Source organism: Balaenoptera ricei, chromosome 7, assembly GCF_028023285.1.
Source record: "Balaenoptera ricei isolate mBalRic1 chromosome 7, mBalRic1.hap2, whole genome shotgun sequence".
Classification (NCBI taxonomy): Eukaryota; Metazoa; Chordata; class Mammalia; order Artiodactyla; family Balaenopteridae; genus Balaenoptera; species Balaenoptera ricei.
In genome coordinates, this window is record NC_082645.1 from 13926383 (window position 1) to 13949817 (window position 23435).

Below are 23435 nucleotides of genomic sequence, written 5' to 3' on the forward strand. Positions count from 1 at the left end.
CCACCTTCTAAGTCAAGGCAGAGGGTTTGTTCTGGGGTTTCAAAGCAAACACCTGAACTTGAACCTCCCCACGTGAGAGTGCCACCCGTTAGTTCTACCCAAACTCTTTTGTCCTGCCCTCTCACCCCATCACTCCAAAGGCCTGAGTGACCCGCTCCTTCTGACCGGCCCTCTAGCCACACCTCCCAACCCCTCCTGTAGACCCACCTCCCAGGAGCACAGGGGAGCCGTGGGCTGAGGAGCACACATCACACTTCACCAGGCGCAGCCCTCGCCCCCACCCGCTCCTGGTGCCCAGAGGGCAGCCTTCTCAGCCCAGTCTTCCCGGCACTTTCCCGGTTCTAACACTTCAATCCCATGCCTAGGAAACCCCTCAGCTGGGATTGTCCTGCTTTTAAAACTCAGAGTTATCAGATTTACAAAGTATAGAAGAAACGCTAAGGGATGGAGTGATTTGCTCTGCAGGGCCAGGAGAGTAGGGCAAAGGAGTCTTCTTAGAGGAGGTGGTAGAGGCTGGATTCTGAAGGCAGCATCCAAGTTTACCAGGAAGACAAGGGGAGGGGAAAATATTTTCAGCAGAGAGAACATGTGCAAAGACATGGAAAAATGGTCAAATAAAAAGTGTTTGGAGAATCGTAAATCAGCCAGAGGGACTCCAGTAAGAAGAGTTTGAAAATGATTGCAAGTCCTAAATACTGAAGTGTTACAAAGGTTTAGAGAGGGCCATTCATTTGAAGATTGAAGTAGAACTTCGATTAAACATGAATGCTTCTTGGGAGGGAAAGATATGAAATTGTTAACTGCGGTGATTTCTGAGCCGAAGGATTAAGGACATGTTAACGTCCATTTATGTTTCTCTGTATTTGCCAGGCTTTAAAAAATGATTGTGTCTTTATAAAATAATTTTTCCACCCTTTTAATAACTACATATAAAATACCTAATTCTTTGAATTAAACTTATCTCTAAAAAAAAAAAAAATTCCCTGAAAGTTCCAAGTCCTGTGAACCTACCAGTTTTAGGCACACCCGCGAGTTGCGTTCTGTGGCTGGTGCACTTAGGTCTGCCTTCGTCAGTGGAATGGGAGCGCCTCGGAGCAGGGTCAGTTATGGGATAAGATTCCAGCCTCAGTCTGAGGATGCTGAACGGAGGGAGAGGGGAGGTCAGGGGTAGCTTAGATGGGCACAGGTGAGGGGCAAGTGCCCTGGGCAGGGCAAGAGTGAGGCAGGAAGGAGCCAGCCTGTCTGGGCTTGGTGTCTGTCCAGCAGTGTGTCCGTCCCAGCACAACGTTGTGGGTCCTGCCTGCGTCCTCCCCCATCGCGGTCCGGCCTCTCCCCCCCGACACAGAGCCCTGTGCTTCCGCTCCCGCAGGCGTGATCGCGGCCGTGGCCTTCGTGCTGGTCTGCCTCCTCCTCCTCATGCTGCACTACATGTACCGGCACAAGGGCACGTACCACACCAACGAGGCCAAGGGCACGGAGTTTGCCGAGAGCGCCGACGCGGCCCTGCAGGACGACCCGTCCCTCCAGGACAACGGTGACAGCAGCAGAAAGGAGTACTTCATCTGAAGGACTTTACCAGGACTCACCTCCCCCCAGCGCCTCTCTGTCCAGGAGAGAAAGCCCCACCCCCCCCCCACCTGCAGCACCAGGAAGCCCGCGAGCGCCCCCCTCGCACCCCAAGACACGCACCTCGCCTGGGACACTGGGTGCCGCCCAGTGGGGGAGGGAGCGAAGGAGGAACCCAGCTGGAGAGGCCTCTCCCGGGGACCCAGGCAAGCTCTGCCAGAGGGAAGAGCGGGAGGAGGTCGGCTCCTCCTGGGCCGTGCACGTTGCCACCGGCGTGCGGGGCATGGAAGTCCGCGCTGGGTGTGGATGGGGCTGTGGGCCTAGGAGCTGGGGAGCAAGGGGTGAGTCATCATTACGCCGACTGCGGATAAAGACATCAAATGTCAGCCCTTGACATTTGGGGGGAACAGCAGGTGCCGGAGCTCAAAGGCACCTTTGTCTCCCATGGATGCAGCTCTGAATGATTGGAAATAAATCTGAAACGTAATGGAGCATTCAGAGTCGAATGACATGACTGTGATTGTTTAGGAAAAGATGAAGGCTGTCCAGGGCTTATTTGTTATCCGTGCAATTTTGTGTTCTCTGATCGACTCCGCCAGCTGATACTGGGACGGCCACTTCGGGCTCCACGGGGCGGTTGTCAGAGAACACAGTGTGTACAGATGGCTCCTGGGCCCCACCAGGGAGGGAGAGAGGGAGGGCCCAGTGACCAGCATGTGTCTTCCCCACCTGGGCACAGCTTCAGGAAACAAATGCACGAGTGCAGTGTCCCTTTAGAAATAGGTTGCCCCAGCTCCCAGGGCACTAGCTGAAGCACTGGTTCCCAAATGCCTGGTATTAGAAAGAATGGACCTGTTAAAAATACGAGTGAACCCCATCGGAAAAGGGTTCCCAAGCCCAATTCTAACGTGCAGAGGAGGCTTCCCTACAGCAACAAGCAGTTCAACTCAATGCTGACACTGTCTCCCCGGAGACAGAATCAGATTGCACAGGTAGAGGGCTCAGTCCTACAGGACCACCCTCACCACAGACGTCAGTGACAGACCCACCAGCTACAAACTGGAGGTTCCAACGACCCCCTCCGGGGTTTCAATTGATTTGCTAGAAGGGCTTGCAGAACTCAGGAAAACCAGTTTACTCACAGATTACCGATTTACTATCAAAAGTTATTGAACCCCAAACTGCAAACTATTATGTATACAATGGATAAACAACAAGGTCCTACTGTATAGCACAGGGAACTATATTCAGTATCCTGCAATAAATCATAACGTAAAAGCATACAAAAAAGCATGTGTGTGTGTAACTGAGGAAAAGAATATATGTGTGTAACTGAGTCACTTTGCTGTACAACAGAAATTAACACAACATTTTAAATCAACTATACTTCAATTAAAAATATATATATATGTAAGGTTATTAAAGGTTAAGAATCTACAACCAGGTAAAGTGATAGCGTAGGATGAGGTCCTGAACAGGGCCCCAGCACAGTGGCACAGAAGCATTCTGGCTCCCCCAACAAGAAGCTCTCTGAAAAAGGGCCAAAAAGCTGTCCTTTTGGGTTTTTATGGAGGCTTCATTACATAATCATAATTAACTAAATCACTGGTCAATGATGATTGACCATCAACCTCCAGCCCTACTCCCGCCTGGAAATCAAGGGAGTGAGACTGAAAGTTACAAACCTCTAGTCAGGTGGTTGGTTCCCCTGACAACCAGCCCCCAACCTTAGGGGCTTCCAAAAATCACCTCATTCAAATAACAAAAGACACCTTTATCACTCTCAGCACTTAGGAAATTCCAAGGGTTTTGGAAGCTGTGAGCCAGGAACAGTGGACAAAGACCAAATAAATATATATGAGAAATGTATTTTGGTCATCTGAATGACCAAATATATATTTCTTATGAATCACAGCATCACCCCATCCTTCTCATGATAACATTAGTGATAATGGCTCCCAGAGGCTGGAGTGCAGACTGCAGGGCCCTGCTCCCTGGGTTTGGGCCCTGGATCCCCCTGTCCTGGTCCTGGAATCTTGGGCAACTCTTTTGACCTCCCTGGCCAACTCCCATGGTTGATGGCAGGAACAAATGTGTCGTGTGCTCAGCACTAATTGTCTTCAGATGTCAGTAACTGGTGCTGGATGTATAGTGGGTATGTGTCAGTCAATGAAATTTCCTCAGTGCATCACTTTTAAATGCTTCCTCAAGAGTAGCCATGAGTTAAAGTGAACTTACTAACCATCCTCTTGCATGAGAGTCTTTCTAGACTCCCAGCAGCTCAGCAATCCCTCACCTGGAGACCAGCAGTTCCAAGATTAAAGGCTGCAGCCCAGGCGACCAGGAACTTCTCAGGGCTCAGGTTTCTTGAGGCTGAGCCATCTATACAAGGAGGCAGCAAAAAGGTCTCCTATGACTCTCCTTAGAGAACTAATGGGATCCAAGCTCACGCAGGGATGGCCGCCAACTAAGGGAGCTGGAAGTCACAGGGAGAGAAGCAGAGGGAAGGAAAGAAGCAGAAATGGAAGAGACGTGGTCAGAAGCTGAGGCCTTTCCCTGGGGTGGGGGTGAGGGGACCAAGCTCTCTGGCCCTCCACTTTCTCATCTATAAAATAAAAGGTTTGGCTGTATCCATGTCCCAAAATGCTATAGAACACCAGCTTGGCAAAGTGGCGATAAACAGCCCAAACCAAAAGGGTGTTCCATGTGCAAATAAGTTTGGAAAATGGCCTATTAAGGGAAGTTAAACTAATGCCAAGTCTCCTCAGCATCTCCGGTATCCCAGTGTGTGTTACGGCAGGGCAGGGAGAGTCAGGCAGTGCTACCCAAATGTATTTGGCCAGAGACCCCATTTCTACCCAGAATACCTGTTGCCAGCTGTGGGCCAAGAGTTCCCCACATTTAGGAAACACTAAATGACTTCTAACATTCCTTTCTGTTGTGACGTCACTTTAGGTTTTTGAGAATACGTGGGCACATGGCCTCGTCTGCAAGGAGTTTGAACACAGATCACTGTCCCGTGGGCACAGAGGGACACACAGAGCCCACACACAGAAGTGATGCTGGAAACTCGGCCTGTGTACACCAGTGCCAAATCATATCTCGGAGACAGAGTTTTGGGTGAAGTAGAAAAGAATAGCTTTATTGCTTTGCCAGGCAGAGGGCTCATGCCCTCAAAAATTGTGTGCTCCAACCTGGGGGGGTGGGCAGGATTTGGTGAGGAGTTTTATAGCAATGGTTCAAGGCCGGGGTTGCTGATAAAGATCAGGGTGAGTGCAGAACCTGTGCTCCTTTCATCTGGCCTCAGGTGGTCTCCTGATGAGCTTCTGTGGTTCTCAAGGATATCGAACTGTGCCCTTCTCTCTGGAATGAAGACTGCTTCATCAAGTTGTTAACATCTTCCATTTGTTGGGGGGTTTAGTTCTGCAGAAGAGCTCAAAGATATTGTTATGTGCATTCCACGAGGTGGAACCAGGACCCTGCCCCAAGGCTGCACTGTTGTTTCTTGACTGTTCCTCCCTTGTCTCTGCATCCCCTCCCTTCCCTGATTAGCAACTGTTTGAACCTGCCCACTGGAACTCAGGGAAGGTCATGGAGGCTGGAGTCTATTCCCTACAAACAAGAAATGGGGGACACAGAAAGGCTTCCATGCCCAGGTGCCCCACAGGGTCCGGCTCAGTTTCAGAAGTGCCTTCCTTTAAAAAGGCTCCAGGGAGAGGATGAGCCCCTGGGCCTCCCTGAGGGCTGGTGCCTGTGTGGGAAGAGGAATACTAGTCACCCCTCCCTCCCTCCCTCCACAGCCCCAGGTCCGTCTGTACTGACTGCAGTCTGAGAACTGGCCCACGGGAGCTGCGCTCCCTGGCACCTCACTTCTTCCCTCCCCTCCCCTCAGCCTCATCCCCCTGGCTTACCCAGTGTCCTGGAAAACTTTATGGAAGAACAGCCTGCTCCCCAGCCCACCGGGTCCCAGGCCCAGCCAGAATAAGATGCAGCGGTGGTGAAACTGCACAGCTCAGATTGGGACTTACACCCACTGTCTTTTCATTGAAATCACACACCTGGTCTCAGGACTTAATGAAGCTCAGGTTCTTTATGTCTCATCACAGAAAGAATTCAGTGAGAGATAAAATGATAGGTAAGAAGTAGATTTATTTAGAGAGATATACATTCCGCATACAGAATGTGGTCCATCTCAAAAGGCGAGAACAGCCTTGGAAGAAACACATTCCACAGATAGAGGGTGGGCCATCTCAGAAGGCAAGAGGCCCCAAAATATGGGGTGGTTAGTTTGTATAGGCTGGGTAATTTCATAGGCTAATGAGTGGGAGGATTATTCCAACAATTTTGGAGAAGGGGCAGAGCTTTTCAGGAACTGGGCCACCACCCACTTTTTGGCCTTTTATGGTCGGCATCAGGACTGTCATGGCTCCTGTGGGTGTGTCATTTAGATGCTAACGTATTACAATGAGCGTAGAGTGAGGCTCAAGGTCCACTGGAAGTCGAATCTTCTGCCATCTTGGACCTCATTGGTTCTAACCAGTTTATGTCGTGTCCTCAAGGGCTATGTCATTCTTTTAGAGGTTGTGCCCTGCCCCTTTCCCTCCTGTTTCAGTGACATGGAAGCTGCAAGGCTGGGTTGGCCAAGGAGGATCAGTGAAGACGCCACCCAGGAGGGAGAGGTCACAGGCTGACTGCATAGGCGAGGCTGCCATACCAAGGAGCTGAGCAACTTAGTGAGAGAATGGACACGGACACGTGCACGCAGCAACCATTACACACGGGTGTGCAAATAAATAATGTTCCCACTGGGCAGGGAGAATGCTTACTTTATCTTTGATCCATCCCCCAACGACGCACTGGAGCTTCCATGCAGCGGGCCTGCAACAGATGATAATCCGGACACATAAGAGCAAGTATGCACACCCCAAGTCTCCAAGGGCTGCTCAGGAAGAAGGAGGGAAGTGGAGGGGAAAGGAAGAGAGGGGTGATGGAAGGGGGGAGGGCTGGAAGAAGAGGGGACACTCTATGTGAACCCCAGCTTCTTTGCACTTGGTCCTCCTTCATCCTCACAATAACCTCACAGGAGGGCCGCCCCATCCTCCCTTTAGACCTGTAGAAGCTGAGGCTCAGAAAGATGGAAGGACTTGCTGGAGGTCACACAGCTTCTAAAGGCCGAGGGAGCATCTGAACGCAGGCCTGTCTGGCCAGTGGACTGGGGAAGGGAGCCTCCTGCCCTCCACAGGCTGAGGTGAATCAGCGGGAGTTCTTCCTGGGAGCAAAGCAGGTGGCAGCAGGACTCAGGGATGCCAGGGGCCAGGGCACCCAGGCCGGCTCTCTGCCGTCCAGCAGGCCCGGCCAGCCATGGCCTGGGCTTCTGTGCCAGCATCCCCATTCCCACTGAGGACTGGCCAAGGACAGAGGCAGCTCAGAGCCATGCGAGCTGGCCCTGGGCAGGACGATTAGCAAAATAGAGACAGTAAGTGTTTTCAGGTCCATCATACCTCACCCACACCTCAAGCACCCCCGATGTTTGCCACCCAGGTTACTCTTATTAAGAGGAAAATGACCAACTAGATGACATCATGTCATTCATACCCACCCTTATTAGATGATCTGTGCTTTTAAAAAGTATTCCATTCAAAAATAAGAATATTTCATGATGACATTTCAGACCCAGAAACAGATGGATCATATATGTCTGTATGTGTCAGAATGAATAGCTGCAACCCACAAACAGGTACCTATCTAAGTGTGAGGGTGACATAGCCGAATATAACAGGCCCTGACTCTAAGGGTGCGTGGCTTTGTGGAGGAGATAAGCACACAAGTGTACATGGAAAAGTGTTACTGATGCTGTAAGAGAAATGATACAGATAATGTGGACACCAAGTGGGGAGGGGCCAGTTCCACCTGGGGGATGGCATGGACTTAGGAAAGGCTTCAGAGGGAAAGCAAGGCTTGGGTCAGTTGTACAGTAGACCAGAGATGGACTGTGGCCTTTGTCCCATGGGCAACAGGGAGCCACTGAAGGAACAGGTCAGTCTCCATCATAAAGATGTGGCAATGCACCGTAGAAATGTACAAGGGTTCTAAGGGCATATCAATGTCTGGAGGCGGCCCAGGGGCCGAGACGTCTGTCACCCTGAGCACACCCTTCACTCCAGCTACGCTGTTGTTTAGTCTGAATTTCACATGACTCAACCCATCCTGCCCTGCCTGGTGGGAAATGGATCTCATCCTCTCACCAGAAGAAAGGGCAGTAGGTCAGGGCTTTGAGCCAATTGTTATGTAAATATTAGAGGAGAACTTTTTCTGCAATGGAAGGAACTCAATGATGATTTTATCTTGTTTATGTTCCTTTGGAGGAGAGGCTGCTTAACTGTTTGCCGTTCCTTGCTGAGTATTTTTTTTATCATCATGGCAACAGGGATGCTTTAAGGGACCAACAGGATTTTAACTGGCCCAGGGCCACAATGAACCTACAGGCACTTTAACGCTTGCAGTGTAACAGCTCGACATGTTATGGAGAGAGAGTGGTTCTGGAATCAGAGAGAGTTGAACAAAAATCTCCCCTGTGATACAAACTAGCTCTGCGACCCAGAAAGAGTTACTTAACTTCTCTGTTTCAGTTTGAAAGAACAAAGTGAAGATAAAAATATTTTAATTTTACAGTGTTTTGAATATAAAATTCAATAAGGCAATAAGCTTGTCAGGAACAGTGAAGGCGCTGAGATTTTACCTGCTTTCGAGTTAACAGGTCAGCCTGTAACACTTCCAGGGGTGTGGACAGAAGGCACGGGAGTCCTTGTTCAGAGACCGAGGGCTTCATCACTCATGGCACAACCGGGACATGAATACCAGCACCTTTTCATCAGTTCTCTTTGTCCCCAAATCCCACGTGGCAATGTGAATGGTCCCAGGTGGCTGCATTTCCACATGAGTGGGTTAAGTTCCAGAAGCAAGTGCTGAGCTAGGAGAAGCTGAGTCCATTATAATGGGCAGTAAGCACGCCCACCCTCCGCTCTGGAGGGAAGCACTGTCTCCATCCTCCAAGGCCACTTGTTCCACAAACGTTCTTGCAAAGATGATCCAGAACAAAGGACAGCCTGTGCCTCACTGACACGATGTGAGGAATGAGAGAGACCCATGGAGAACTGCCTCTCAACATGGTAAGCACTGCCTAACCCCGTGCCTGGGACTGAGGGCGCTCAGTAAACCCCTGTTGAATAAGTGTGCACATCCATGACCCCCTAGCAACGAGCTAAATAACCGCTGGACCGCTGCCTTCTCAGCAGCAAATCAGAAAGCAACTTCCGCTTCTTCCCCCCACCCCCGGCTGTGCTGCGTGGCTGGTGGGATCTTAGTTCCCCCACCAGGGATCAAACCCGGGCCACAGCAGTGAAAGCATGATGGAGTCCCAACCACCAGACCACCAGGGAATTCCCAGAAAGCATCTTCTGCTTCCTGAGACACATGAGGGAGTTTAAAGTAGAAGACTTTTCTGTCCCTCTTTGCTAGTGTATGAGGAAGATGGCTGCGGGTGTGATTGTTTCTGCTGCTTTGCTATCACAAATAGACACTGTGGGAAGTCTTAGTTCATGGGTGAATTCATAAATCCAGAGCCCTGGCAATGAGCTTGGATGGAATTCGCCAGCTTCTATTTCTGAGGTCGTCCTGTGATGGAGAGGTCTCTCTCGCCAACATGATAGATCTCCAAGGATGCTTAAGATATACAGACCTCCCCGTCTCTAACTTCAAGCCAAACACTTCAGCCAACTCTTATTTTTCAACTAGCTGGAATTCTTTTTCCCTCTAAGTCAAAAAGGACTTAGGGAAGAGTTCTGCATTCACCCTGTCAAGATAATGCACCCTGTGGGCCCCTTCGATGCCTCAGAGGCAAACACACTGTCATCCAGGGAAGGACCATTTAGTGCACAGCTGTTGTTCATCAGATATTGTCTTCTAAGGGTGACAAGTGGAGATGTCAGGACAAAATGACGGTGAGCACCCAGACCCCACCATCCAGGGAGTGAAACACCTTCATTCATTCCACAAATGTTCTCTGAGTTTATACTGTGCTGCAGGCACAATGCCAGAGATTTGGAGGCTATCAGGACTCCACTGCTCTGGAGGACACCCACCAACACAGGGAAAGTGTTGAATCAGCTCAAGTTGTGAAGGGCCCACAGTGGAAGGCTAGCAAAAGAAATAGACCCACAGACCAGGAAAACAAACTTCTGGTTACCAAAGGGGAAAGGGGGGATGGGATAAATTAGGAGTTTGGGATTAACATATACTCACTACTATATATAAAATAGATAAACGACAAGGACCTACTGTATGTTCAGTATCTTGTAATAACCTATAAGGGAAGAATATCTGAAAAAGAATATATATATATATATATATAACTAAATCACTTCGCTGTACACCTGAAACTAACAAAACATTGTAAATAAACTATACTTCAATTAGAAAATAAAAGGCCTGTGGGAGGTCAGAGAAGGATTCTTTTTTCTTTTTGGCTCACCACGCAGCTTGTGTGATCTCAGTTCCCTGAAAGGGATCGAACCCATGCCCCCTGCAGTGGAAGCTCAGAGTCCTAACCACTGGACCACCAGGGAAGTCCCTGAGAGAAGGATTTTTGAAGGAAGACTTCTGAGCCTGGTTCTGAAGGAGTCAGCCAAATGCAGGGATGAAAGATGCGGAGAAATAGAGGTGAGTTCCAGAAACTTCAAGTGAGCTGTTATTTTTGGGGCATGAGGCATGTGTGGAAGTGACCAGGGATGAGGCTGGACCCAGAGACTGCAAAGAACCAGGTAATGAGGGGCCCGGCTGCCGTACTGTGGAGCCTGATTACTACCCCAAAGGTGGTGGAAAGCCCTCGGAGGTACTTACTGGAGGGAACAGGGTATGGATATGGTCTGGTTTGCAAATCACTTTGGTGGCCAATGTTGAGGTGAATTAGAGGTATACTGTGGGGAGAAAGATGGCCTAGAAATTGTTGAGGCTTGAATAAGGAGAAGCACCTTATAACAGATCCCTCAGGATGGAAGCAAAATCCTCTTTGGACACAACTATGAATCTACCTGGCTCTGTGTTGCTTTGTAGGTTGCCACGTGTACAGAACACTATGGACCCCAGAACAAAAATTCAAGAGAGATGTGTTGGGTTTATGGATGAAGAGTCTTTATCCACCTTTGTCACTAAAATCTGCACAGAATGAGCCGAGGTCTTCAGCTTCCTAAAGACATGTTTGCAATTCTGCTGGGACAAAAGATACCTGGCTAGAACCCCAGAGGGGAAACAAAAACAAAGGATCCAGAAGGGTTACCTCTTAAAGCCTGTCTATACAGTATTGGAGATGCCCACGGAAGGCCTTCTACCCAAACTTTCAACCCCGAGGAAGTCAGAAATGCCATAATTCAAGTTTTATTCTTTAGGAAGAAACATTGCAAAGCTCTCTGCCACACACATCCTTGCTGGCATGGGGGAAACAGGGGAAAGCGAGGCTGTACACATCCCCTCTTCCCTGTGTGGAGGACTCAGGGCACCAGAGCCTGGAGGCAGGAAAGCAGCACAAGGTGATGAGGTATATTTGTGTGGCGGAGGGCAGGGTGGAGACAAGAGGGCACAGAAGGGAGATGTCTCTCGTTTCATTAATTTGCAAAGGCTCAGCTCTTACACCCTTCTCAGTTCAGAACACCATCCTGGCCACATAGGACTAGGATACAGAAAAGAGACTGTGCTTGAAGTCAGGCAAAATGACCGGACATGGCCCAGATAAGGTCACAGAAACCAATAGGGGTACTTATGTCCAACCTTCTAATTTCTCTGCTAGAAGAAGAAATGGGATCCTAGGGGCAGGCTCCACCTATGTTGTAAATATCAGCACCTGGGCAACTACTGGGCACCTGGGTGGCACTGGGCACCTGGGTGGTACTGGGCATCTAGACGGCACTGGGTACTTGTGCAAGTCCTCCCACCCCTGTGTCCCTGGCAGGCATTGCCAGTTGAGGACGACACTCTCCCACTGAAGCCAGGCTGGGCTTCCCCACCCTCCCCCGCACCCTACATCCAGCCATGGTCTGACAATGGAAGGGACCCGTGGGGTCTTTCAGTTGGTTGTTACTAACTGAAGAAGAGGAGCTGGTCCCTGGGAGATGGCATGGAGCAGATTCAGGAGGCTCCCCTTTTGGAGCCTTGATTTCCTCATTAGTTAAAAGGGGATGAAGTGTCCTACCATCCCTTCTTCATGAAACTGTTAGAATGAGCCAGTGCCCTGGGACATGGAGATGCTCAGGATGAAGAGAAAAACCTCTACCATGGTCTTTTCACCCCTGTCAACAGCCTGTTGAAATGTGCCATCACAAAGTTATTTCTGATTGCTTATACGGAGGGATTTCCCCCCTACAGACAAGTTTGATTAAAAAAAAAAAAAAAAAAAAAACAAGCTGGAGAGTTTAAACAGCCAAGCTGAGTTGGAATTCTTGGCAGCTAACAGCAGCTACCCCGCAGGGAAGGAGAAGTAAGCTCTCTAACTTATTTATTCTACCCACTGTTAATCACCTGCCATTAAAAAATGATTGTAAGAGGGAAAAAAAATGTGCACCTGCATTACTAATCAAAGGTATTAATATACACACACGTTTACATATATATGCATATATATCACATTTTATCTTATTAATTAAGACAGAGATTATCTAAAAGAAGCTTACCCAAAGCCACTAAGCGTCCAATGGGCACACGCTGGTGAGTGCAGACCTGCCCATCACTTCTCTGGCAGTGCCTTTGGCAGTGCACCAAGAATCTTGTAAACGTTCACATTCTTTGTCCCAGAAACTCTACCTCTAAAAGTCTGTTCTGAGAAAATACCCTGAAATACAGGCCAAGATTTCAGTTTAAAAAGGTCCATAATAGCTCTATTTACAGTAAGGAAAAAATAGAACAGTTTAAGTGTTTATCATTAGGGGAATGTTAAGACAATTATGATGCAGACTTGCAATTAGATATTCTGCAGCAATAAAATGGTGTTGCAGAGAATGTTTAATAAGTTGGGGAAATGTTCGTGATGTAACATTACGTGAAAAACATGAAAATACACAACATACCCAGTGCAAACACAAACACACTAAAAAGGCACAGAAAAGATGGGAAAACTCACCTGCATATTAACAGTAACTGCTCAGGGTTAAGACCAATGAGAAAAGTTTCCAAATGACTCAAGGAAGCTCTTCTGAGATGCCTCTCCCTTTGGAGTATGGATCTTCACTGTGGCCTCTTGTCTCTTTGCCCTCAGGATGGGCCCCTCCACTTGCTGTCTACCTGCTGTCAAAGGGGCCACATGCAGTACTGCCAGGCCCATACGGTCCCTGGGAGTCTGCACACCAGGCACCTCCCTCCACCCCGGAGCTCTGCAAGGACCTCGGCTTCTGAAGCAGAGCTTCTTCACAAACAGTAATAGGTAGGAATCACTGTTTTTGGATATTTCCCTCCTATCACATAAACTTTCCAAGTCTTCTACCAAAAATATATAATCAGAAAAAAAAGCAGCATAAATTAACTGAACTTCATCCGAGAAGTGGCATTTTCATAGATGCAGAGTATTTTACAGCCCACCCCTCCCACTGAGCCCTCCCTGTGAGTCCCTGTGTGAATTCCCCCAGTGAAGATTGTCTACCCAGGAGGGGTCTTTAGAACCAAGCAGAGAAACAGTACATGAGTATCCCCCAAACTATAATCAAGACCAGGCGAAAGTGATTTAGTCCTATGCCCAATGGCATTGCTTGAAAGACATACCACCCATATTTGGACACTACCTGGGTGTGGACTGATAAGATGGGAGACAGCCGGGACTTCCAGCTGCTAGAGGCATGAGAGGTCACACAGCCCAGCTTCTCACTGAACAGGTAGGGAGACCGAGAGAGGTGGGATAAAGGCTTGTCTGATACAACACAATGCACTGAAGGTGAGTGATGACTATTTCTAAGTTTATGAGCACTTACTACATACTAGGTATTACCTATTCACTCATTGAATGCTCACAACGATCCTTTGAGGTAAGTGTTATTATTTTCTCTCCACTTTATGGATGAGGAAACTGAGACAGAGACACATGAGGAACCTCATCCAGATTGCATAGCATAATGCAGCAGAGCCAGGATTGGAACCCAGGCTTCAGCCCATGTACTGCACAGTTTTTTAGAAACTGATAATCTGATATGGAAGAGCTCCAGTGAGTTTCTGGGAACCTGGGGTTTGTGGGCTTGCAGGAGAATTGCTCTAAGAGTACCCAGAGACCCTCCCTGTCTAACATGAGGTGAGTGAGCTCTTCTGCACCCCAAGGCAGCCATGTCAGCCTTCCTATCTGCTGAGCTGGTATTTATTCCGACTGACGTACGTGACTTCCCAAGTAAACTCTCAGAGGCCAGGCAAGTACATTCTCAGATACCATAAGGCATCTTTTCCTTTAGAGTTTCCCTGCTTTCCCAGAGGAGTTTGTATTGGAGGAGGCAAAGGAGGAGGGGAAGGTGCTGCCTTCCAGAAACATCCTACCTAGATGTAGACACTCAGTTCTCAGGGTAGCGGGAAACCCTGAGGGATGGTGTTGCCCAGGAGGCAAGTCAGAGAGCTTTGTTCATTGGCCTTGCCAAAGGAGGACCTGTGCGGCTCTGAGAGGGCAGAGTGCCACCTGCCACCATGGTAGGAGAATGGCCTTCATTCCAAGTCACAGAGCATGTGCAGAGAACCTCCTGTGTGCCTGTCCCTGTGCGTACACTGGGTCTACAGAGATGAAGGTCTGCTCTCAAGCAGGTCACACAGACAGAGACATTGATAGAAAGGAACCCAAAAGCAACACATATTGCTAAATAGAGAGAGAGGACCACAGGATGTTTCCATACATGTCCAGCGGGATGAGGAAGAGAAAATAGAAGGAAAGGGAAAGAAAGGGTGGTGTGGGTGGAAAGGAAGAGAGGGGTTGATCAAGTAAAGCTTCTTGGAGGAAGAATTCTGCTTGTCAGTCTGAAAAGGTAAGTAGGAATTACTGAGTTACCGGTTAATTGAATTAACAAAAAGAAATTTCAGATAGAGATGGGTGAGCAGACATAAATGGGTGTGGCATGCCCAGGGTCCTGGAGAATGCAAGGAGAAACCTCACTAATAGCCTTTAGTATCAAGCTATGAAGGGTGCTTTTCACTCTGCCACCAATGGGACTCGCTTGAGAATTCTGAGCAGGGACGGGCCTAATCTGATTTGGGGAGATGGACTAGATAAAATCATCCCCCTCCTCAGGCCAAAGTGATGGAAATCCCTACCACTTTATAAAGTCTCTAATTGAGAAGAATACACTATCTCTGGAAAGGGAGTTAACAGCATGCAAATACCTTCCCTGGGTATATCACCTTATCTCCCTGGGTAATTCCTTAACACTCACCTACTAATACTTTAGCACCCACCAACACAAAAACACCTACAGCACATGAGCCTGCATCCCTTTCTCAGATTAGGTGACAAGGAAAATCCAGGCCCCAAGCTCACAAAGCATAGGAAAGGTCATTTATTTTATTTTTAATATAATTTTTATATACTTTTAGATAGATACTTTTAGAAGTAATGGCTCCAGTTGAGATGGTACAATTTCCCTCTTTAGATGAATAACCTATTCTAAACATATGGTAATAAGAGATAAAGCACAAAAGGAGAAAGCAAGGAAGACATTTCTGTGGTGTCAGAAAAAAATCAGAAATTCAGAGAGGGACTGGCTTGTTTGCTAGGAAATAGCTCTGGCTGGGTAAGAGAAAGTAAAAGTATTCACCTGGGAAGGGAGACCCAGAGTTCAGAAAACAAGACTTTTGGAGAACACTGGCCCTCTGAGCGCCATGAAGCATGAGCAAAATTAAGTTCACATTTTGACATATCCTAGCAAAACCACAGAAAAATCAGAGAAAAGAGAGATTGCCTCCAAAGGGATAACAACTGGGCTAGTGGTTGACTTCTTAATAGCAGCAAAGGAAGTCAGAAGGCAATGAATTATCTGCAATGTGCTGAGCAAAAATTATCCAGGAAGTGACAAATAGAAACAAAAAGATGGAAAGAGAAATCAAGAGACAAAAGATAAATGGAGGATTGAGTAAGGAGATCTAATGTACATTTCATCAGATTTCTAAAAGGGGAGAAGAGAAATGGAAAGAGGCAATAGGTAGGTGAGAATTTTCCAGAATCAGTATAAGGCACCGATCTTCAGAGTACAAGAATACCAAAGATTCCCAAGGAGGATAAATACAAAGAACCCACACCTAGGCACATCGTAGTCAAATTGCTAACAGTGAAGACAAACAGAAGCAATGAGAGAGAAAACATAGATTAAATTTAAAAGTATGAAGAATTATTTTGACAAAAAAAAACTTCTCAACAGAAAAAAGAAAGAAACAATTTGAAAAAAATAAATAATATTTTCAATGAGAAAGAGAAAGGTGTCAACCTGGAGTTATATACTTGTCAAAACTATCTTTCAAGAACATAAAGAAAGAAATTTTCAGACAAACAGGAAACTCTCACTAAAGGAAATTTTAAAATACGTCAGGCAGAGGAAAGAATCCAAATGGGAAGTGTAAGACGCAAGATGAAATGATAAGCAAAAAATGTGGTAAATATATAAGTAAATCTAAACAAAAGCTAAATTTATAAAACAATAATAATAATGTCTTATGTGCTTAGAAGTAGAGTAAAACTGAAATAATGGACATCAGCACCATATTTAGAAAGGAGAATTAAAATTAAAATATACTTGGGTTTTGTATTGTTTAGGAAAATGACAATAATATTAATTAAATTTTGATTTCGGTAAATTAAACACAAATAGTAGTAAAATAACAGAAAAAATGTATAAATTCTACATTATTTTTGCCTCTATTATACAAATTAGAGGCAAAAATGAAGTGAGAAAATTATTCAGTCAATTCAAAAGAAAGCAAGAAAAATAAACACAGAGAAGATCAGACAGAAAGTACAAAGTAGGTTATTGGAAATCAATTCAATTGTATCAGAAATATAGGGACTTCCCTGGTGGTCCAGTGGTTAAGACTGCTGAGGGCACAGGTTCAATCCTTGGTCAGAGTACTAAGATCCCACAAGCTACATGGTCAAAAAAAAAAAAAAAAAACCCTATATCAGAACTATAAAAAATGTAATTTATTACATTCTCCATTTAAAAGAACATATTGTCAAAATAGAAAAGTAAAACAGACGTTGTTTACAAGAAACAAGTCTAAAACATATTGACACAGAGAGGATAAAAGTAAAACAGTAAAAAATAAATCATGCAAATATTGATTCCCCCCAAAACTACTACAGCACTTATAAACTTGAATGCATCTAAAAATACAGTTTCAAAATATATAAAGCAATAATAGAACTGCAAGGAGAAATAGACAAATCCAGAATTATTGGGTTGGCCAAAATGTTCATTCTTACAGAAAAACCCAAACAAACTTTTTGGCCAACCCAATATTTTAGGAGGTATTGACACAACTGTTTTGGGAATAGCAAGATTAAATAAGCAACAAAATTTTTAATAAAACAGAGATATAAAATATTTGAAAAGCACACCAATCTTGATATAACAGAGATTAGATAGAAGATGATAAATATAGATAGATAGATAGATAAACAGATAGATGGATAGATAGACAGATAGATGGATAGTTATAGGTAACTAGGTAGGTAGGTGGAGGGAGATGATAGATAGTTGACAGATAGATAATCAATTAATATTCATAGCATGCAACAGTTGAGAAATGCACATTTTCTTCAAGTGCACATGGTATATTTATAAAAATTGTCCACCTATTAAGACACACAAAAAAGAGGGAGAAAAAAATCTCAGCAGCTTTTAAATGAGTGGTATCCTGGTATCTTACAAACTACATTCTCTGGCCACAGTGTAATTAAGTTAGAAATCAATAACAAACATGTAAATTCAACAACATACTTCTGAATAACGCCTGTCAAAGAAGAAATCATATGAATATTAGAAAACATTTAAAACTGAAAGATAATAAAAGGCTGTTTATCAAAATGTAATGAAATGTTTATTTGACATAGAGATAAAATAGTAAATATTAATATTAGGAACAAGAAAGTATAATTTAATGAACCAAGCACCAGACTTGAAAGAACAATAAAATATACCCAAAGAGGGTGGAAGGAAGAGTATACAAAGGCAAAAGCAAAAATTAATGAAAAATAAGCACATACAATAGAGAGAAAAATAATGTCAAAAACTGGTTCTTTTGAAAAGGTCAATTTTAAAACTTCAGGCAAAAGTAATCAAGAAAAACATGAGAAAAGGCATGAATAAGTAATTTAGGAGTAAAATAGAAAACATAACTTTAAATGCTGCAGATATTAAAAAGGCAATACAAGGACATTATGAGCAACATTATACCAATAAAGTTAAAAACTTATATGAAATGTGCAAAATCATAAAAATGTAACTTACCAAAACCGAGGAAAAAGGGAAAACAGAAAATCTGAGTGGTCTTATAACAATTACAGAAACGGAACCGACAGTTAAAACCTTCCCACAGAGAGACCACCAGAGCTACACCAAGTATCCAAGAGATACACAATCCTAAATTTATTGACTCTTCCAGAGAAAAGGCAGTAGACTCATTTTATGAGGCTGGTGTAAACCAGATACCAGAATCCAGCCACAGAAGTATATGAAAATTAAATTACAGACCATCTGTTTTTCATGAATGTAGATGTAAGAAATTCCTAAAAACATTAGCAAACTAAATTCAGCAAAACATATGAAAGCTTATCTATCTTGACCACATTGTGTTTATTCTAGGAGTGTGAGGTTCATTTAACACTTTAAAAAATCAACAAATGAAAGCCATCCATTAACAGATCAAAGGGAAAAAAGTCATAGGCTTATCTATAAGATGCAGAAAAAGCATTTGATAAAATTTAGCATGTATTCATTATAAAAACTCTTAACAAGGTAGAAATAGAAGGAAATTTACTCAACCTGATAATGCGAACTTATAACAGTGTTTCCTTAAGATTAGGAACAGAGAAATGCTCACTATCATCACCTACACTGAATATCATACTGGAGGTACCAGAGGGCAGAGAAAGGCAAGGGAGAAAATGTTGTCAGCATTGGACAAGAAGAACCAAAACAGTCATTACTTGCAGACAACATGACTGATAATACAGAAAACCCAAAGGATTTACAGATGAATCATTGCATTAATAAGAGAGTTTAGCAAGATTACTGAATTAAAGGTCAGTTTCTAAAATTGCATTTCTTTATACTAACAACAAATGTTTAAAAAGTTTACTTTTACAAGTATCATTGAAAATTGTCTTGAGAATGTGAAGTCCATAGGAATAAACCTAAGAGAGGAAGTAGATGACCTCTATGGACAAAATTAGAAACTTAATTAAAAGACATTAAAAAACCTCAGTGATGTATGTCTTTGACGCACTCCAGTCAAAACACAGAAGTGGTTGAGATGTGTGTTTTGTTGTTGTTGTTGTTGTTGTGTTCTGTTGGGTTTGTGGTTGTGTAACTTGATCTGTTTCTAATATTTGTTTCTATCAATAATATTTGCATAGAAGTGGAAAGAGTAAGAATAACCAAGATAGTCCTGAAGAAGCAAAATTAGGCGAGAAGACTTAACTGATCATAGGATACTAAGAATTATTCTATATCTCCAGTAATTAGGCCATGAGGTATTGGTACAGGAGGAGGGGAAAAGACAAATGGAAAGGAGAGGGAATCAAGTAACAGACCCACACATACAAGAAACCTAATTTATGACAGAACTAACATTGCACTTGTTTGAGAAAAGCTGGAATTTTGAGGAAATAAAAAATGCATTTTCCATACATCTTGATCTTTATCGGGACTTCCTAATCTTGGTCATTGGTGCTGGGGTCTCTGAGACCACCGGAGGGCTCCTGCCAGGGACCTAAGGAGGGTGCCACTCTCCATGGTGCTGTAGAATCTGAAGGCAAGACTAGGGTGGTTCTGAAAGGGGTGGAAACTGCAAACTGGCTGTGGCTGCTGCTACAGGAGGGAACTGTCGCCACTCTGGCAAAGAAGCATTGCCGAGTGAAGCTCCCAGGAACCGGGAGACCACAGGAGATAAGGAGGCAGCCCCTCCTCCCCCTCCAGCCACGCAGTTGCACTGCAGTGCCCAAGATGGACAGATCCTAACAAGGAGTAGCCAGCTAAGCAGAAATGCAGTTTGCAGAGTCCCAACCTCAGCCTCCCAAGGTTACCCCTCCCCGGGGTGACCTGAACCTGCATGGAATTTTTCCCCCAGAAACTGGGGAGCTCGGGTCCCAGCATTCATCACCTCCCTCAGCCTTTGCCTTTTCCGGGCACGTGGAAGGCCCTGGGACACCAACCTGCTGGGGGCACATTACCAGGACCCAGAGGTCTGGGTGAGGAGCTGCAGTCTTGATGTGTGACCAAGAAACAGCGTCTCTTCCCATTCAATGTTGAGATTGACCCCAGGAAACTGGGATTGAATGAAAGCCTGGGCTTTGCTCCAGCAAAGGTGGACAAGACCTCACCAGAGATTGGTCAATCAAAGCACTCATCAACCGTCAGATACGGTTCCTCCAAGTCCTGTATTCTTAGAAGTTGCTGATGTCATCTCCACAAAGGGATCATTAGCACAGCAGCCAATAATACCACGTTTGCTCCAAAGCAGCACTGAGTTAGCAAAGCAAGCCAAAGATGTTAGTTTCGAGGGTCAGTGCTGCCAGTTAGAGAACCCAAACCCCAGGTCTCTGGCATTAATCCCCCAGTGGAGAGAGAGCAAGAGAGCTAGAGAGGGTGAAGGTGTCCTATAAGGGTGCTCATCCTATTATGAGGGCCTCACTCTTATGTCCTTGAAGGAGTGTTCAGAACGTGCCACCCCAAAAGATGCCCCTTTGGCATATTGAATATTTTGAGCTGAAGACGTTTGAAAAATAGGAAATGCAAAGAGAGGCTTTCTCTGGTGATGATATAGTCTTGGGGTTGAGGTGGGGGCAGGGCTGCTGATGGTTATGGTAGTGGCAATAGCCTTGGTATTGGGGGGGGGGTGCTGCTGCTGCTGATGATGGCAGGGTGGTGATTTGCCCAGCTTGGGGCTGGGAGGGGGTATTGATGATGGTGGTGACAGTGGTGATGGCGGGAGTCTTGGGGTTGGAAAGGGGTATTGATGATGGTGGTGGCAATGGTGATGGTGGGACTCTTGGGGTTAGGATGGGGTATTGATGTTGGTAGAAGCAATAGTGATAGTGGGAGTATTGGGGTTGGGTTGGAGTGTTGGTGGTGGCAGTGGTGTTGGAGGGAGTCTTGGGATTGGGATGGGATGTTGATGATGGTGGTGGCAGTGGTGATAGTGGGAGTCTTGGGATTGGGACAGGGTGTTGATGGTGGTGGTGGCAGTGGTGATGGTGGAAGTCTTGGGGTTGGGAGGGGGTATTAATGATGGTGGTGGCAGTGGTGATGGTGGGAGTCTCGGGGTTAGGATGGGTTCAGATAGTGGTGATCGTGGTGTCTGATGGCAGCAGAGAGGCAGTGGGGATGGGGATGGAAGGGATAAAGGTGATGGCATCACATTTGGACTCTTGCATCTAACCTCAGGTCTTTGAGCTGAAAGAGCCACCTGGTTCTCTCCCACAGGTTTCTACCTGTCACTACCCCATTGAGATAACCTAGCAGTATCCCCAATTCCAAGGTGTTTGGTGACCACTTCAATCCTTTAGTACACTTGAAAAGACTCAGGATGTATTGGTCAAGGAATACACAGCATTTAGGTGTGAAAAACCTATGACTTTCCAGATAGTGAGGTGCTGGACAATCTGCAGCATTACAGATCTGGGTGCCAACTCTGGGGCTGCATCCACCCCACCTCCTCTCAAGCTTCCTTCCGTCACACAGTATAGAGAAGTCAGCCAAGCGATGAAACTGCTCACTGTGCATTGTTCCAAGGCAGCTGACCAACAAAGTATAAATAGCTCAGCCAGCACTGGTAACAGCCGGCCGGAATAAGCAAGCACAAGAGGTTGGTAATCTGCTGGTGGAATCTCAGGCCTGAGAATGTCACCCCAAATGCCCTAAGAGCAGAAGATGCCCAGATATATAACGAGGCCAACAGCTGAGAAACAGAAGGGGGCAAACATGATCAAATGGGGAGCTTCAAGGGGCCTATCTGAGCTGGTTAGATTCAGTTGGTAAGTACTAAGCAGATCAAATCAAATCAAATTAAGCCACCCCCCACACCTACAGTCAATTAATCTTTGACAAAGAACACCAGAATATACAATGGAGAAAAGACAGTCTTTTCAGCAAGTGGTGTTGGGAAAGTTGGACAGTCACATGTAAATCAGTAAGGAACACACCCTCACACCATACCCAACAATAAGCTCAAATGGCTTAAAAACTTGAGTATAAGACATGACACCATAAAGCTCCTAGAAGAGAACATAGGTAAAACATTCTCTGACATAAATCATAGCAATGTTTTCTTAGGTCAGTCTCCCAAGGCGATAGAAATAAAAATGAAAATAAGGAAATGGGACCTAATCACACTTGTAAGTTTGCACAACAAAGGAAACCATAAACAAAACAGAAAGACAACTTACATACTGGGAGAAAATATTTGTAAATAATGCAACAGACAAGGGATTAATTTCCAAAATATACAAACAGCTCATACAACTCAATAAGGAAAAACAAACAACCCAATAAAAAAAAATGGGCAGAAGACCTAAATAAACATTTCTCCAAAGAAAACATACAGATGGCCAATAGGTATGTGAAGAGATGCTCAGCATTGCTAATTATCAGAGAAATGCAAATTAAAACTACAGTGAGGTACCACTTCACACCAGTCAAAATAATCATCACCAAAAAGTCTACTAATAACAAATGGTGAAATGGGTGTGAAGAAAAGGGAACCCTCCTACACTGTTGGTGGGAATGTAAATTGGTGCGGCCACTATGGAAAACAGTATGGAGATTCCTTAAAATACTAAAAATAGAGCTACCATATGATCCAGCAATCCCACTCTTAGGCATATATTCAGAAAAAAACTCTAATTTGAAAAGCATCCCAATGTTCATAGCAGCACTATTTACAACAGCCAAGACATGGAAGCAACCTAAATGTCCATCGACAGATGAATGGATAAAGAAGATGTGATATATATATATATATATATATATATATATATATATATATATATATATATATATATATATATATATAATGGAATATTTCTCAGTCGTAAAAAAGAATGAAACAATGTCATTTGCAGCAACATGGATGGACCTAGAGATTATCATAAGTGAAGTAAGTCAGACAGAGAAAGACAAATATCATATGATATCACTTATATGTGGAATCTAAAAAATGATACAAATGAACTTATTTATAAAACAGAAAGAGACTCACAGACATAGAAAACAAATTCATAGTTACCAAAAGGGAAAGGTGGGGGAAGGGATAAATTAGGAGTTTGGGACTAACAGATGCACACTACCATATATAAAATAGATAAACATCAAGGACCTACTGTATAGCAGAGGGAAATATATTCAATATCTTGTAATAACTTATAATGGAAAAGAACATGAAAAGAATATATATTATATATATATATATATATATATATATATATATATATAAAACTGAATCACTTTGCTGTATGACAGAAACTAACACAACATTGTAAATCAACTATACTTCAATAATAAAATTAAATTAAAAAAAAAATTCAGTCACCCCCAACCTCAACCACCTTACGAAGAAGGAAGAGGTTTGGGAAAGAATATGAGAGAGTGACCAGG

General features: G+C 44.7%; 1 protein-coding gene and 1 long non-coding RNA gene across 2 annotated transcripts in view; one reads left to right on the forward strand and one right to left on the reverse strand.

Moving 5' to 3' along the window:
• The window catches only part of GYPC (glycophorin C (Gerbich blood group)), a 43408-nt gene extending 41351 nt beyond the window's left edge, over positions 1-2057 (forward strand). The window contains exon 3 of the mRNA XM_059927678.1: positions 1370-2057. Within this exon, the coding sequence (XP_059783661.1) occupies positions 1370-1566 (197 nt within the window). The 3' untranslated portion in view covers positions 1567-2057. The remainder of the gene's footprint in view (positions 1-1369) is intronic.
• A 2723-nt stretch (positions 2058-4780) lies between these two features.
• LOC132368453 (uncharacterized) lies at positions 4781-8438 on the reverse strand. The gene is made up of 3 exons (XR_009504090.1): positions 8306-8438; positions 6393-6444; positions 4781-4989 (listed from the first exon to the last, which is right to left on the reverse strand). It is a non-coding gene; the product is annotated as an uncharacterized LOC132368453 (long non-coding RNA).
• Between the last annotated feature and the right edge of the window lie 14997 nt (positions 8439-23435).